This window comes from Pelecanus crispus, chromosome 11, assembly GCF_030463565.1.
Source record: "Pelecanus crispus isolate bPelCri1 chromosome 11, bPelCri1.pri, whole genome shotgun sequence".
NCBI lineage: Eukaryota > Metazoa > Chordata > Aves > Pelecaniformes > Pelecanidae > Pelecanus > Pelecanus crispus.
In genome coordinates, this window is record NC_134653.1 from 18143724 (window position 1) to 18160455 (window position 16732).

Consider the following 16732-nt stretch of genomic DNA (forward strand, 5'->3'; position numbering starts at 1 on the left):
AAAGACTAGAAAAAATAAGGCTTTACCCAAGTTGATAAGTATATGGTGAATCTCCTGGAGTATCAGACTAGAGCCATTTCAACAGTATTTAAAGCTGGCTAGGAGCATGTGCCAAATACCAGCCTAGTTTTCAGACGGCTGAGGACCAATTCCATGCTCTATCGCAGCATTTCAAAGTGGCAGTGTACAATTTCCTTCCCTGCTGTGGATCTGGAAATCATGGCACATTTTATTTGTGAGGCGGTTTGAAATCATTTGAAGAACAACGCTATGGAAGATACAGATACTACTCTTGGGGTTTTGGAGAACATGATATTGTTTCAGGAATGTCAAGAAAAGGAACAGAAATTAATATTGAAAGTTTCTGGAGAAGCTTACACTGTTCCTCTTCAGAGTGTTTTACAGGCTTATGACAATTAATCCAGCTGGAGAGGGACTAGGATAAGGAAATATTATCCTCACTTTACTGTTTCACACAGAAATACTCCATTCCAGAGCCAGGACTGAGGCACAAGTTCCCGATTCCCAGTCTTGTGCTCACATGACATGTGTAAGTAATTAAACTTTTTACTTATTTCAGCTGCTTCTCATTAACCAGGAGTATAAACTCATTAGAGGAGGAACTTTTTGTTACATGTACTCAGAACACCAGCACAATGAGGCTATGAATTCTTCTAAGCCTCTCTGAGTGTTAGTGTAGTGTAAACACCGATCATGGAAAAGGCACTTCTCATTTTTAATTATTATGTCCCAGAAAGCAAACAAAATCAAATAGGATTCAATGTTACTTTGATTTAAATTTTAGTGCAATTTTCAGAACAGTTCTTTTGTTTACCTAAGGAGTTGAGCCTTTGTCAGAAAATTTTCCCACTTCTAACAAATCAAGAAGAAATTGTTCCCACTTCTAACAAATAAAGAAGCTCCTTGTTACCAGTTATTCATGCCAATTATTTGAATGTTTTTAGCTGCACTCAGACTTGTTGCTAAATGGCCTCAATTTACACAATTGTCTTGAACATATTTACATGCAAATACCTATTTTCAAACATTTTTGGTTTGTTAACATACTTTAGAACCATATGAACATTCTGTGTTATAATGAACATTAGAATTATGTTGGAATTGGTCCTTAGTCATCTTAAAGCTAGGCTAGTATTTGACACGTGCTCCTGGCTGGCTTTAAATACTAATTAGAACATTCTATGTCCTAATGAAGTAATTCCAGAGCAATTCTATCAAGGAAGTCATTGTCGCTTTAACTGTACTTGCCTATCAGTGCTGACTGATAGATATTCTTGTTTCATTCATAGTGTTCTGGTCTAGTGAACTCAGACTGACTAGAAAGATATTGTCCAAAAACGAAGATTAGCTGGTTGTGTAGGACTCTCTAGTAGTAATAATGTTCCAGGCCCAGGACAGGACAAAGCAAGAGATCCCAGTAAGACACGCTAGCATATACAAGACAGACAATATGGCAGGGGCAGTGCTGTGTACTCACATCAGGAGTACTGGCAGACAAGCAGAAGTGAGCAGGTTAGGACAGGGAGCATACTCTATGGTACAAGTTTCTTAGGAGAAAATGTTTGATGCTGTGGAGTTGTCTTTTTCACTGCAGATAGCAGAATAAATGTATGTTGAATTTTGGGCCAAAAATACTTTCTGCCTGTGTGATCCTGAGTGATCACACAGTGTCTCTCTACTGACATATTCTATGGGCCAGATCCTTGACTCTTGCCAGAGGGATTATGCATATCTTTGACAGCACAAATGAGCCATTAACTCTAGTGAAGCAGTTGAGAATTCCCTTAATGCATGCTAAAGAAGAAGTGGCATAGAACAGTGTAATTCACAGTACATCACATCTCTTTGTTGTCTTCATTTCTGTTGAGAGGGATTGTGGAGAGGATGAAGAGGGATTTTTGAGGAATACTGACTGTCCTGAGCCAGAAATGTAACTGATCCAAGCTATCATTAACTGTCTGTCAGTATTGTGGTGGCCGTAAAGCTACTTTAAATTGCACTTGGGGTTGACCATGCTCAGCTGGCAGCAACATGAAAAGGTACACAAAGTGAATTTTGCTATCCTTGACTCCTGTGCTGAGCAGAGCTCAGTTCCTTTCTGTGCATCACATCTGAACTGCAGTCCTACATTCAGTAATTTCTGGTGACGAACTGAAGTTTCTCTTTGATACTTGCCCTCTTTATGCTCCAGCAGAGATGGTGTCTAGCTTTAGCACACTCATGCTGCCAGAGGTGGAAAAATGGTTTCTTCTGAATCAGGAGAGGTTATATTCTTCATGCCCAAGACTAAGAATAACTGTCCAGAGCAAGAAGATAACTTTCAGCCAAGAAATTTTCCTTTTTTTTTTTTTTTTTTTTTGCTTAAACTCACATGATATGCAACGCACTAACTGAATTGGAGAATTACAGAGTTCATAGCAAATAATGCTTCCATTATGCAGCTCTTTGGATTCCTGCAATCTTGCTTTGGCAGAGTTATCTGCTTTGGAGGATCATAACTCCTCCATTTTAACAATCTGAAGCTCAGTTCAGATCAGAAAATTTCAATAATATCTTGCCACCATCATATTTTTCAGATCCATATCCTCAGCATATTTGATACTCAGAAAGCCATTGGTGCTACAGAGAGTGAATCTAGTACAAAAATGCATTAACAGAAAGACCATTCAGACCATTAACATCAATCGTACTCTCCTTTTTGTTACTAAATGTTGCCTTCCTAATTACACTATGTTCTGACAGTTGCACGCAGGAAATGCAGATACTTTCCTCATTCTTATCCATTGCTCCCACTTTGCAACAATAAAGCAGTTCTTTGAATGGTTTCAGGGTTTATTGCACAATTTAATGTAGAATTTCAAATAATCTAACAGATGGCATTGTCATAATTTTTCCTTCCCCACAGAATGAAAATGAACAAACACTTGACATTTCCAATATGTCTTCATCTAAGGAAAGAATTTTTAGAAGCCATGAAAGAGTGTTATCTGCTTTGCCTTAGATGGACAGAATTGTTAAATGAGTCCTAACTATCTCCTCTCCTACATTAGCAATATGACTGCATGGAAAGTAGATGTATAACCACATAATCAACGTGCTTGCATTTTGTACCGTGAGCTCTGTCTATAACAAAGCATGAACATGCAATGCTAGAGTTATTTCAACATAAGAGTACAGAATTTTCATTAGAGAAATTAGCTAGAGCTGCTAAAGTACCTAGAAATCAGCTCACATTTACAAACATACAGCAGATATATCATTTGGCAAAAGATTTCCACAGTCAGTAACTTGCCATTCACATCCAGGATTGCCTCTTAAGTCTGTGATCCAAGCTAGGGTGCAGATGACATAGAAGGATAAATTTAGACATGGCTGAAAACAATTATTTTGATTAAGCCTCCAGCCAATGAGAGTAAGATTATTCCTATGCCTCCCTTTCCCCCTCTAGTAAAGAAGGAGGAGACTGTGTGAGTATAACTTATCTTCATTTTACATATAGTGGATGTTTTGATTTAGATCTCACTGTTGTAGAATCTGCTCAAATATAGTAGAGAGTGTTTTTTGATTGAATATGGTACCTTGGTTCAGTGTTAGCATCAGTTGAGTTAGTGTTGGAAAAGGTGCTAGAAGGGAAATATTGAAGTTTTGTTTACCTGCAAAAGAGAGACCATATCTTAAGGGGGGGGAAAAAAAAAAGAAATTTTGGCTTCTGCCTGACCTATCCTTCTACTGGGAGAAACTCTCAGACTGGGTGAGCTGATTCTGCTGGGAAATACTAACTGCTTTCTTGGGCCTATGTGGTGAAATGAACTTTCCAAATATGTAGTGCAGTGTAATTCCCAAACAGCAGTTGATAGCAACGGCTCTCACTTGCTATTAGCCTTGTACCTAGCTGGAAACCAGCAGTAAAGTTGTCACCTGGCCCTCTTGGCTCCTGAACTGCTGCTTGGTCATTCCAGCCTCTAACAGTTTTGCTAATGTTTTCCAGTTTTAAGGCAACGGAGCTGTTTATCCAATCTAGTATGCAGACATAGTAAAAGCAATGCCAACTAGTCTTTTAAAAAAATCATCAACAAAAGCATCATTTAACCAATTAGAGCTATTTTATTAGAAACAAAATGAAGTTAATCTTGGCTGACAAGCTTGTATCCACTAAGCTTCAGCTTGCTGTGATCATAAACAGCTTTGGTTTTTTAAAAAAATTATAATATGAGGTAAAATGCCACTTTTAAAATGATTGTCTGTATGGATGCCTTCACATTTCAGGGTTTGTTTTTGGTTTGGTTTTTTTTTTTATGAGTAGTAGTTTCCTTTGGGGCTATGCCTCTGTGTGTGTAACTTCAGTGCCACTGTAGCTGAAGGCTAGAATATATGGGTATCCTTAAGTTGTCATGCTATTCCTTTTTCCTCACTTCTTTTTTGGTGTGTATTTGGGGGGTGGTTATTCCTTGGCTGCTTAGTGTGGTTACTGCTTCTACCTGCACTGTTGTTATGTTAGAGTGGAGAAAGATGGCCAGAATTGGGGGTGGAGGGGTGGTTAGAAAATTGAGCTGAAGGGCTGTAAGTTGCAATATTGTAAACTATAATTGCAAAATAAAATAGCAAGCACTTTGGAAATAGGAAATTTTTTTCTTATTTACTCTATGGTAATTGTTGGCCCTGGACTACAATCAGCTGCAAGCCTGTCTGTGATTGACAGCACAATTCTAGCCAGAACAACCAAAAATAGCCCAGCATTTTAGTAATTTTAGTCTTTTTATAATCTAATACCATCACAAATAACAGCCAGTGTAACATGTAGACAAACTGAACTCTCTTCATAGGTAGACTAGGGTAAATTGGGCAATGCTGGGGGTAGGCATACTAAAAAAGCACGGAATGTATTAAGATACAGTAATTTTTGCCCTGAATTAAATAGGATTAGCTCCTTTTTTGTTCATTAGGCTTAATATTTCTGAAATTAGTTAAGTTCTTCTATGCCTAGATTCTTGTTGGGGTAAGGAGGCTGGCAGATGGAGGAGAGGGAGGGGCCAACATTGATCAAATGCTCACTCATTCTCAGAAGCAACTCTAATAAGTAAAAATCTTAGCTGATCTTGGTCAGAAAACCTATTGAGCCCTCCCCTGCTGCTGGGCCAAGAAAATTTGGAATAGTTGGAAATTTCCTGCTGAAGCATTAGTAGATACTGGTTTAATCTTTAGCTCTTGAGTTACCTCCTGTCATTGATCCCACACCCTTGTTGAAAGAGGAAGAAAGAATAGTTTTTTCCAATATAGGCTATAGAAGGAAGTAATATCTTACTGAAAGTCTCCAAGTTTCTTTTAAGGCCTCTTCCTCGGAGAATTATGATGGTAGGGTCAAAGCCCTGATCAATTCTGTTAGCTCCCCAGGCCTACAGTAACACTAGCAATGAATATCTGCAGGGAGCATCAGTGTCACGATCTGCAGCATCAGAAACTTTTACATGGCTATTTTTCCTTCATTACTAATTGCAATTTTTATTTGGTACTTGTAGACAGTGCTGTGTCTGTGGCAGATATTTTGGCACCAAAACACTGGATGATGCAATAGATCTGCTTAGGGCTTTTTATTAGTATATTTTTTTGAAAATCGTTTTAAGGAATTGTCTGTTTTGAGGACAGGCACAAAATTCAAGGTACATTAACTTGTCAAGTGGATTAGTCATTAAACACCTTTGTGGACATTTTAATTCAGAATTAAAGGGGCTTTAATTGGTTTTAGCTTACTTTGCTTCCAAAGTAAATTCAGGTAAATCAAATTAAGGTTAATTCGGTGTAAAGACATGGGCAGACATCCCCATTAAGGGCTACCTGGAGCAACTGAAAACATAACTGCTTAGCTGCTCCTCAACATCCTCCTGCTCCCATTGTGTTCCTGTGGTGTTCCACAGCTCAGCTCACAGAAAGGGGTGCTTGCTAGTCTCATATTATGGTAGGTTATTTCACATTAATTCTGCTCACCTTAATTAGCAGTTTAGTGTGTTGGCTGATTATGTTGACATGTACAGGAAATGCAGTCACGTTGCACTTTGCTGGCTCTGCAGTGGGGGGCATGGCCCTCAGCTGATGCTGTAACAAGTAGCTTGGAAAAGTTAACTCCATAAATAGCTCCAGCTATTTGCAAAGTGAATGTGCATCCATGCCTGTGGAATATATGCACTCAGGACGAGGGTCCTTATTAAAGGATCATAACTGTTGAGGAGCAGTACTCTTACGTATACTGGAGAATCTTTGTGATTTTAGGGTCTAGCTTCCTAGTTTACAAAAGAAATGTCAGGGGCAGCAAATTGAATATCGATAGGAATAGCAAGCCAGCTAATAATTACAGCTGTGGCTACTACATCTTTGGAAAAACACAAGAGATCCCATAAACTACAACCCCACAGTTTGAGCTTGGGATTGTTTCTTGAAGAACAGGTCTCTTAAAGGAAAGGGAATTTGCATCCTAAATAATCAAGCTTCAGTACTGAAGTGAAGAAAGGAGATGAGTTTGCTTAAATGTAACATCATCTATGAATGATGTGTGTTAGATGAAGTAGAAAATAATGAAAGTTTTGAACCTTCTATCAGGCTTGTTTTGAAGACATTTCACTGATTTTAAAAAAATAATAACACTGAATCTTAAAGAATACAGAATAAATTTGATCATACTATTTCCAGCTGTGACCATGTAATCTTCCATTCACTGAGCAGTGTTTGACTAAATGAAGACCCAGGTGACAGCTCTCCAAGAAAAACTAAGTGCTCCAGAAAGTGTCACTGATGTAATGACCTAGCTTTTATGGCTCATGCTTCCTCTCTGATAAATGCTTGCTAGATATTAATTGCCCCTCCTGTGATGGCAATAAATGCAATTCATTCATGATGATGAATACAAACCACATGACTTCCATTTTCATGGTTTTTTTTTGACAGGAAGCCTCTTATTTGCCAGATATTGACACATTGCCTAGACCACACAGTATGAAAAATGAGATGCTGCTTATGACCATTTGGCTGTCAAGTTGTGGCCAAGTAGCTACAGATCAGTGCAGTGGGCAGGTGCCTAACATGGTGCTGAGAGGAGCCAACATCTACCAGGCCCTTGTGACGTGGCTTCTCTCTCTGGTGAGTATGTGCAGTGACAGTGCACAAAAGGAGGTTCTGCATGATTAAGGCTGTGTTTTGCCCTCCAGTGAATATATAATCATTCTTGAAACCTCCTTCTTCCAACAGCTATAAAACAGTGGCTGAACAAAGGGGAAAATTATGTTCTAACTCACCTTAAAGTCAGTAAATAAAAGTCTTGCTGAAGGCAGTGGGAGCTGGATTGTGCCTGTAGTTTATGAAGAACATGGCACAGAAAGTAAAAAATTGTTGAGCCAGGCTTCCAGTAGTCAAAAGTGACTACTGGAAGTAGAGGGCTGTTAAGTATTATACTTTGTCCTTGGCAAAAGAAGTGAACGGACACAAATGCCTATTTCTTACCACTTGTTCTAATTAAGAATAGATCCTTTCTGATAGTCAGGAGGGCTATAAACAAGTGGTGGTCTGTTCATCTTAATTGCCCTTTGGATTGCATATTTTTCTCCTCTAAAAAAAACACCTTTTCCTCACTCTTCCCATTCATCCCATATTAGCTTTTTCCTCTAGGGAAAAGAGGCAATGTGTATTTTTCCTCCCCACCCTGCATGTTGGCCTCATTCTTTTCCCTGGTTAAAGACGCTGGCATACCAATAGCAATACATGCACTCGAGATAGATTTCACCCTGAGTGGACAGCGTGCACGAGGCTTTTAAATCACTTAAACTCCGCTTAAACAGCATTAATTGTTAATGATGTTCACATTTCCATTAAAACATTGCTAACATTCTTTAATGTTAGTTAAGTGCTAATGAAAATTGCCACTTGAACAGACCTGGAGCCTGAATCTTCCACTCAGAAACTAGTTAGCTCATGACCAGGTGCAGTGTGAGCTTTCTTTCCTTGTGTTATTCCCATTTTAAAAAACCTGAGCTCTGACTTGTAGCAGCTCTCTCCCCAAGCCTGAAAGGGTATCTCAGCTTCCAGGGCTCAGTGTCACTCTGCTGAGACTGTAGGGTCAAATATTGTGATGGACTTTGTGCCCAGTAGAAACTGGGGTAAAATCCACAGTTTATTTCACACAGGTTCCTAAACAGCTGTTGGATAGCAATGAAAAGGTCTACAACTCTTTAATTAGAAGCAGAAAGGTTGAGGCATTTTTAGACCAAATTCTCATCTGGTTATAATCTATGTAATTCTACTGATTAGCTGGCTTCCTGGCTTGTGTAAATCGGCATATCTTTATTGATTTCATTGGAGAGATGCTGATTTCTACCAGTTGAGAACATGAGCCTCCAGATGCGAGCATTCCCCCGTGGCAGAGCTGCTACAGAATTTTCCATGTTCAAAGCAGTCAAGGACTTGGTAGTGCTATTTTGAGTGATACAGCTGACCTATGCAACAGTTTGAAAATCCACTCAGGCCCTATGTTGATAACATATTCCTAAAGGCATTTATCTCACTGTCGTGGTTTAGCCCCAGCCAGCAACTAAGCACCACACAGCCGCTTGCTCACTCCCCCTACCCCGATGGGATGGGGGAGAGAATTGGAGGAGTAAGAGTGAGAAACACTCCTAGGTTGAGATAAGAACAGTTTAATAATTGAAATAAAGTAAAATAGTAATGATAATAATAACAATATAATAATGATAATAGTAATAATAATATACAAAGCAAGTGATGCACAATGCAAGGGCTCACCACCTGCCGACCGATACCCAGACAGTTCCCAAGCAGCGATCGCGGGTCCCTGGCCAACCCCCCCAGTTATATACTGAGCATGATGTCATATGGTATGGAATAGCCCTTTGGTCAGTTTGGATCAACTATTCTGGCTGTGCCCCCTCCCAGTTTCTTGTGTACCTGGCAGAGCATGGGAAGCTGGAAAGTCCTTGACTAGCATAGGCAGTACTGAGCAACAACTAAAAACATCAGTGTGTTATCAACATTCTTCTCCTACGAAATCCAAACCACAGCACTATGCCTGCTACTAGGAAGAAAATTAACTCTATCCCAGATGAAACCTGGACACTCACTGTAAATAGTTTTGGTTTATATATACAGTAAATAGCAGAGTAGTTAATCCATCTAGAGATTGTGGTGATGATATAAACCATGAGAACAAGACTTAGTGGTTTCAGTATTCACCAGAAACCTGGGAAGGAATTATAGTCCCGTAATTCAAACTTGCCTGTCTCTTCATCTAGTGTGTGATCTGGTTCAGGCATCTCTGCCTCACATGGCTGCTGTTCCTTTCTGTTGGCTTTGCTGGTTGCCTGTGTCTGACTTTCCCGTAGCCTTCTGCCTTCTTTCACTGGCTACTGAGGTTTCAGGATGCTTTACAGCACTACAGTGCCTTCCCAGTCTGTTTCATGTACCCTTCCTGTCTCTTTTCTACCTTGTAATAAGGTTTCTCATGTATTCTGTATGCTAAAATGCATCATGTTTCAGCATACTTTGAGCAGCCTTATGAAGCAATGAGTGGTCTATCCTACTGGAACTAAACTGATAATCACAATAAAAGATGTCAGTGTTCATCTTGGGGTTGGCAGAAGCTGCTTTTTACTCTTCTTGTTTTGGATCAGATATGTGTATTGGAAAATAAAATGTTTGTCTCTCACACACGTGCACACAAAAAAAATCCATCAAAAAGGAATCACCTCAGTCTAACTAAAAGGTGGATTTACTGGATAGGGGTTGATGGGGTTTTGGCTGTTAGTGATCACTCATAAGAGAAGACAAAGGCTTATTAAAGAAGCCTCCACTAGCTCCTCAGAATGGCATAATCACTTTGCATTGATTTTTGAACTGAGATTGGATTAATCTCATTATCATTAATAAAGGCAGCACATGGTGCCACTGTGACAAGAACATGCAGTGCAGCATTGACAGGGACTCTGTTCTCATTTCTTGCTAGACTAGGAAACTAATGCAAGGTCTTGCTTTCACATAGTGAAACTGGTGGAAGGCAGAGCTTGCAAGTCCTCACTGAGAAAATAAGTCCTATGACTTATCAAAACCCACATGTTATTCCTATTTAATTTGGCCTTTATTGATTTTTCTTCTGGTTAAACCATAGCTAATTCACTAATCAAGCAGGAGTGCTCCCTGGATTGTTGTACATTATGGGGCTCTACTCAAAAGCAACAGAGCAATATAAAGAGTTATTTTTAGTCTCTAAATACAGCCATCTGAAAATGAAATTATGTTCAAATGGATTTACAGGTGCCTCCTGTGAAAATGAAAGGTGGACCCAAAGCTCCATTTCAGGTGGTAGGGCTGCAGCAGGCTTGGCGAGAGGATGGCTTGGCCTTATATGCTTGTCTAATGCCAGCAGATGAGTCTTCAGCCCAGAACAGCACCAAGATCCAGAAGATAAAAGTGAGTAGCAGCATTTACACTTAGTAGTTATGCACAGCTGCTATAGGCAGTTACTGCTGTTTTTGACTAAGGCCCAGGCTTGGATATACCAGTTCAAGCTCAAATTTCAGTGAGCCAGGATAGAGCAGCATAAGTGCTCCTCTAAATTAGAATGGGGGAACAGCCCAGTACTGTGGGAACTGAAAGATTGCTTACAGCTAATTGCCAACTCAAGCTGTCCTCAGTTAGGCTGAATTTAGATTATGTGCAGATGAGAAACCAGGTCTCTACGGCGTAGTCTTTTGTATCTGCTGCTCATTAGCTGTTCATATATTTTTGGTGGCTGTAACCCCACAGTGCAGAAATTTGACTGGATTCAGAGGGGACGTATCTTTGGCATGTATTATGGTTTTTGCTCTTATATTTTATCCATGTGAAGAGTGTGGCCCACGAGAGGGAATAGTGTCTTGCTATTTGGCTCCCAGGAGTCAGGGCCTGGAGGCCAGACCTGAGACTCTGTTCCCTCAGCTCTGGTAGACTACAGGGTCTGTGCTGTGCAATAAAACACCAAGCTGAAAGGTCTAGCACACAAGCTGAAAAACTAGCACATGTAGGTGGCACAGGGTAATGTAAGGCATGATATGAGCTTGTGTCCTGAAAACAACAGAGCTATGAACTAGCAGCTCTGGCCCCTAGGTTGTTGGCTCTGTCTCTTCCCAGAGCTAGTATCATACAGGTTGATACTCTGAGCATCTTGTTCTGTTTTCATTTTTGGAGACAGCTTGTTAGGTGTTATTGCTACTCGTCTGGTGTAAGTACCTATCCTACCTATGCAGTATAGCTGACTCTTGCTGGAAAATGCACCCAGGTGTACCTGGGGGACACTGATCCCTGTGTAACCCAGATGTCCTGTGGGCCACTTGCTTGAATAACTATCCTGTTACTGCATAACCTTTGAGATGCTGGCCCTGTGCTCCATTGAAGCTGGTGACTTTCTCTTGGGTGGCTCAAAGCAACACTTGTGGCTTTAGCGAGCTGGATTTACTACTCTATTTTTGCCTGCCTCACCCCTGGTAATGTTAACAGGAATGTGATGATAGATGTGCTCATTCTTGACACTTCCCTTATGCTGAAAAGACTGCATAGGACCCAATAGCAGGTGGTCTTAGGGGCGGTCCCAGGTATCTGAGTCACACTTGCTGGACACATCATGTGAAGTTTAAATGGAAGAGGAGGTGTAAACATGTTATGAAAACATGCTTAAGCTTCCCCTACTCGGCTGCAGCAAGCATTTTTCACTTGCAGCTGCTGGCCTATGAGCAGCAAAGATTAAATTTCTGATGATGATAAAGCCTGGAGTATGACAGCTGTGGCTCCAGTGCTCCTGCAAGTGAGTGATTGATGCTGGCAACAAATGTCATGATTAAAACACTACAAAAAAAACCCCAACCCCAAAACAATAAGCAACCTTTCTATTAGTGTTTGAGCACCTGTCGGCAAAAGCAGCAGGGCTAATGATACTGAGCAGTCTGTTAGACTGGACAAGGGCTTAATGTTGATTTCTATCTAAGGCAACTGAATTCAAGATGTTCACTTTATGGAGCAAAGAAAATTGAAGAACAGAGACTGACCTGCCTTCTGTCCATTTGCCTTGCTCTCTGCTGATTTCAGCTGACGAGCTGGACAAAGCATCAAAATTATTGAGCACTGAATATGCCCAAAATATGTATCTGATGTCATGTAATTGAATGAACTTTTGAAGCTGCAGGCTCAGGCTGCTCTGAACATTTGGTTGGAGCTGGGAAGGGTTGTGTCACAAGCTGGCAGAATGAGCCATACAGAGTTTCCAGTCTGCATATAAATTGTAAATGGTATTCTGCTGCCCCAATTACAGTTACTGACACCGCTGTTGAGTTCAGCTAGTATGCACAGCAGCGAACACACAAGGCATTTGGACATGTTCCTCAAAGCAAGGCTATGTGTAACTGAGGTTTCCTCTCATTAGAGGCTCTACCGTATGTCTTTGTGGTAACGATGACTTTTGTCAATTTGCTTTCCTGAGGCATTTGTAAAGCTCCTGCTCTTTCCCCAGCAGAGATCTAAGCTGATAGGAACAACAAAAGTATTTCAGAAATGTCAGCAGCAGCAGAAACAAGGAAAACAGAAACTAGTCCTATCTCCCCATTACTCCCCTTGAGCAATCTCAACTATTGTTGGAAAGAAATGTGGTAGATTTTACGCTTCACGCTTAAGTCTTAGTCTCTCACTGTAGTGTTAAGGTACAGTATTTTAATGGTTGAATCGGATAACAGAATTCTGTTGTGACACCACTTATCAGGGATTACCTTCAAAACATGAGTGGGTTTCCAGGCATTTTTGTTGCATCTGTTTGGTGTAAGAATGTATGGAAATCTTAGTTACTTTTTTTGGATTATGTAAAAAAGACATACCAAGTAGTGTAAAAGTTAACCAGAAGCATTATGATAAACTGATATTTTAATGTTCTTAACATGTAGAGTCCAGAGTCTGTTTTCAGTGCCAAAGATGGGTATGTACAAGATCACGCAACATATTAGGTACAGATTTGTGCCTGCTTGATGCTAGGAGGGAAATGCCTGTCTTTCTCTGTCCATCTATACTCGTATCTCATAATAGCAGCAAAATGACAGTTGTCCATGGATTTTCTTCAGATTGTAATATGAATATGATTTTTACAGCAAACATTGGATTGCTAGTCTAAGAGCCTAAGGACCTGTCTGTATCAACAAGGCATGGTTTCACTTTCCCCAGCTTGCCCCTCTGGTAATTCCCAACCCTGGTGTGATTGAACATGCTGAGTGCATTTATCAGTCTCATTGGCTTTGATGTCATTTGATCCTGTGGCTTGTTGCCTGCTATAGGGTCACAGCTCTAATGATGGGGTACAGTTCATCACTAAGAACTGGACCAAGGCAGCCTGCTAGTTTCATGTTACTGTAGGTTGTTGATGGTGTTTTTTATGTTCCAGACCTCTAAGTCATCAACTTTTTACTAGCCATTTCACTGTCATCTGTGTGTCTCTTACTGTTTGTCACATTTTGTCTCCATCCCAAGGTCTAATGGTTATTAATACAAATATAATAGTGGTTTCTCGAGGCAAATGTTCCTGTTCTTAGCTGATCAATAAGCCTTTTGGGTTATTCAACTAGGATGGCATCTATTCCTACATCAAGTGGTGCTGCTAGGTTTCCTGCCATTCTTGTCAGTTTTTTGGGGTTTAGTTTGGGTTTTTTATTTCTGTCCTCCTCCAAACAACTGATAGAAGTGAGACAGATTTGAACAACCTGCATGGTTTTGGTTTCTTGACTTGTTGTCAGAACAAATGCTTATACACTTACCTCTTGTAATTCTTGCATGCTGATAGACAAGCTGCAGTTACAAGCATGTCTGGGGATTAGATTTGTACAGCGTATGCTTTCTAAGAATCTACTAAGCATTCCCAATTAGGCACACTAGCACTGTGCAGAGCAACGTGGTTCTTGTCTGTACACTTTGATCACTTAATTCTGTAGTGGCTCAGAAGAGCTCACAATCTCTGTTATTAGATTTGGGGCTTTTTTGTAGACCTTTCCTGCTTGAGCTCTAATTTCTAGGTACAATAATAGCTGGTGTAGAGAAGATGCTTTGCATAATTGTTGATTCTCTTAATCTCTAATTGGGTCTTAGAGGTCACCAGTTTTGTCCTCTGAAAGTCCTGCTAATTAAGAACCAACCTTGAAGAACAAAGGGGCTTAGATGGGAGGTGAAATGATGGAAAACTGTAATTTAGCAGTGCAGTATTCTATATTAATGTATCAATGTTAATATTAGTATCAATCTTTAAAAAAATTTGACATTAATAAATCTTTTAATTGATATTCCTATGAAACCCTTTGCAAATTAATGTTTCATTGTATTGGGCTGTTTTATGGTCCTGTTTATGGCATTTTCTCCCTCTTTAAGTGTGGTATGTAATCTGCTTCAGAGTAATATTTGTGGGCTGATGGATGTCATGAGCCAGTTATTTTATACCAGTGTCTTGCAACCAAGTGAAGATTGCTATTAACTCGCCAGTCATCATCTGTGGTGAAGTTTTATAGCTGAGCAGTCTGAGTGTGTCAAGAGTTCTAGTGGAAGGGCAATACTGCTAATCTCCCCAGTGCCTTCACCAACGGACTCTTTTTGTTTGAGTCAAGTCTATGTGGAGGCATGTCCCCAAGTCATGGAGTAAGGCCTTCCACACAGGTGATGGGTATAACTGACTGTTGCAGACAGCATCTGCTCTCAAATCCCATCTCCTGGGTCAGGAACCCAGACTCTGTCAGGACCTTCAGTTCTGTCTTTGGACCTGGGAGTAGAGACTTTGTGGGGTGATACCAGGATCATGGGAGAAGTGTGGTCTTTCTGTGGGTGAAGGGACAATTTAGAGATCTGGTGGCAGGGATGCAGGGTGTGATGGTTTGGGAGGAGGAAGGGTGTTAAGTTAGGGGTTTGGTTTGGAGAATCTGAAGTGCAGCTGTATGGCAAATGTGTGAAGCATGAGGCTGGGATGGTGATGGTTGCAGACAGAGAAAGAGCTGCTACAGGTGCATGGTACAGACCAGAAAGTTCCTGAGGCCATCATCAATGCTTTTTAACTGTTGATTCTTTGCAGACTAAAGAAGATCTACGAGGAACATCAATTTTTTACCAGAAGATTTCTGCATTTCTAGACAGTACATGGCTTCCGGATGTTATCTGGTGGGGGGCAGAACTGGCCAATCACTTCCAAAACCAGCTGTGTCCACTTCTTCCTGAAATTCCCTCTGTCCTGCTCAGTTATGTCACTGCTGTTAATCGTGATCCTCAGGTACTGTACGGAAATGCTTGGACTTCTGGTAATTTTTTTTCTCATTGGGTCCAGTAAAAGTTGTTCTTCCAGTGTTAACAGGTATTCTCATTTGCTTTAGCTAAGGATTTAAACAGAGTTTGAAAACAAATGCTTCTAAGCAGTGTAGATTTCCACTGAAGTGTATGAGATTACAAGGACATAGCACTGCTTAAAATCACGCATCAGCCTAGAGACATCTGCAAGAATATTCACCTCATTCTGCCTATAAGTAGAATGACAAGTAACTTTTTCACTTCTGTCGGGTTAGCAAGTGCTCCATAACAAATATTCAAGTGAGTGAAATGTTAACAAGAACTCATTATAGTTATTGGGGGAGTTTACTCCTTGAGGGCATCCAGCATTGCTTTTAGGCCTTTAACAGCCCATCCTAACTTAATGTAAATATTTAGACCAGGTTTTCAAAGAAGCACTGAATGTGACCTGATTTCCATACCTTTTGAGGGAATGTTCTACTTATTTCTTTCCTAGGACATCAGTAGCCTTTGGACAATCATGGTCTCTTCACAATATTTCTAAATCAACAAAAACCTTGAGATGTAATTCCAGGGAATGGTGAAGACTGCAATTCTGGTTCACAACAAAGTTTAGTTCTGAAAATAATGTAGCATGAGAACTTTTCTGCAATTTCATCCAGATTTGGGGATTACTATTACTCTGTGAGAATCAATGCCATGAAAACTTAAGGGCTTAGCAGTGCACTAAACGTTTATCCCACTTTGGTGGAGGAAAAGGAGGCTTAATGCTGTTGATTTGCAGTCACTGTGGCTTTCAAGTAGAAGCAAATGCAGTCTGACGTACTTGTAAAAGATAAATCTGCTGTATACTTTTAAGGTATAAAATAAGGCATCATTTAAAACAGTCAGGGCTTTTATGCAAATCCCTTATTTAGGGGAATTATAAATCATTAGAAATTGAACAGCAAGATAGCAGGCACTTTCTGGGGGTGGATCTTTGCCTTGATGCCATAGAAAAACTAGAGTCAATTTAAAGGTCACATTCTCTTCTTAAGTTCAAATGCTCTGTGCCACCCAGGTTCCCAGGCCTGAATTACACTGAGACCACTATGCATCATGTCTTTTTGATAGATGTATCTTGCAGTTAAACAGAAAGACTGATTTTGTGAAGCAAGGCTCAGTGAGCCAGACTCTCAGCAGGCAGCAGCTAACCCTGTTGTCTGCCCTGAAGCTTTACAAAGTGGTACCAACTGAGAATGTTCCCAAGTGTCATTAAAATACAACCGAAAAGTGCTGCATAGAAAATTCAACATCATATTCTTTTGACTTCATTGGTTTGAAGATTTTGTACAAGGCCAGTGATCCATGCTTGCTTTTTATATATTTATATTTATTTTGAGGTAGT

The 16732-nt window shown here is 40.2% G+C and overlaps 1 protein-coding gene across 1 annotated transcript in view; it reads left to right on the top strand.

Annotated features, from left to right (window-relative positions):
• DNAAF8 (dynein axonemal assembly factor 8) overlaps nucleotides 1-16732 on the top strand; it is a 96795-nt gene that overhangs the window by 23360 nt on the left and 56703 nt on the right. Inside the window, exons 11-13 of the mRNA XM_075719014.1 lie at nucleotides 6958-7149; nucleotides 10330-10485; nucleotides 15137-15331. Of these exons, the coding sequence (XP_075575129.1) occupies nucleotides 6958-7149; nucleotides 10330-10485; nucleotides 15137-15331 (543 nt within the window). The remainder of the gene's footprint in view (nucleotides 1-6957; nucleotides 7150-10329; nucleotides 10486-15136; nucleotides 15332-16732) is intronic.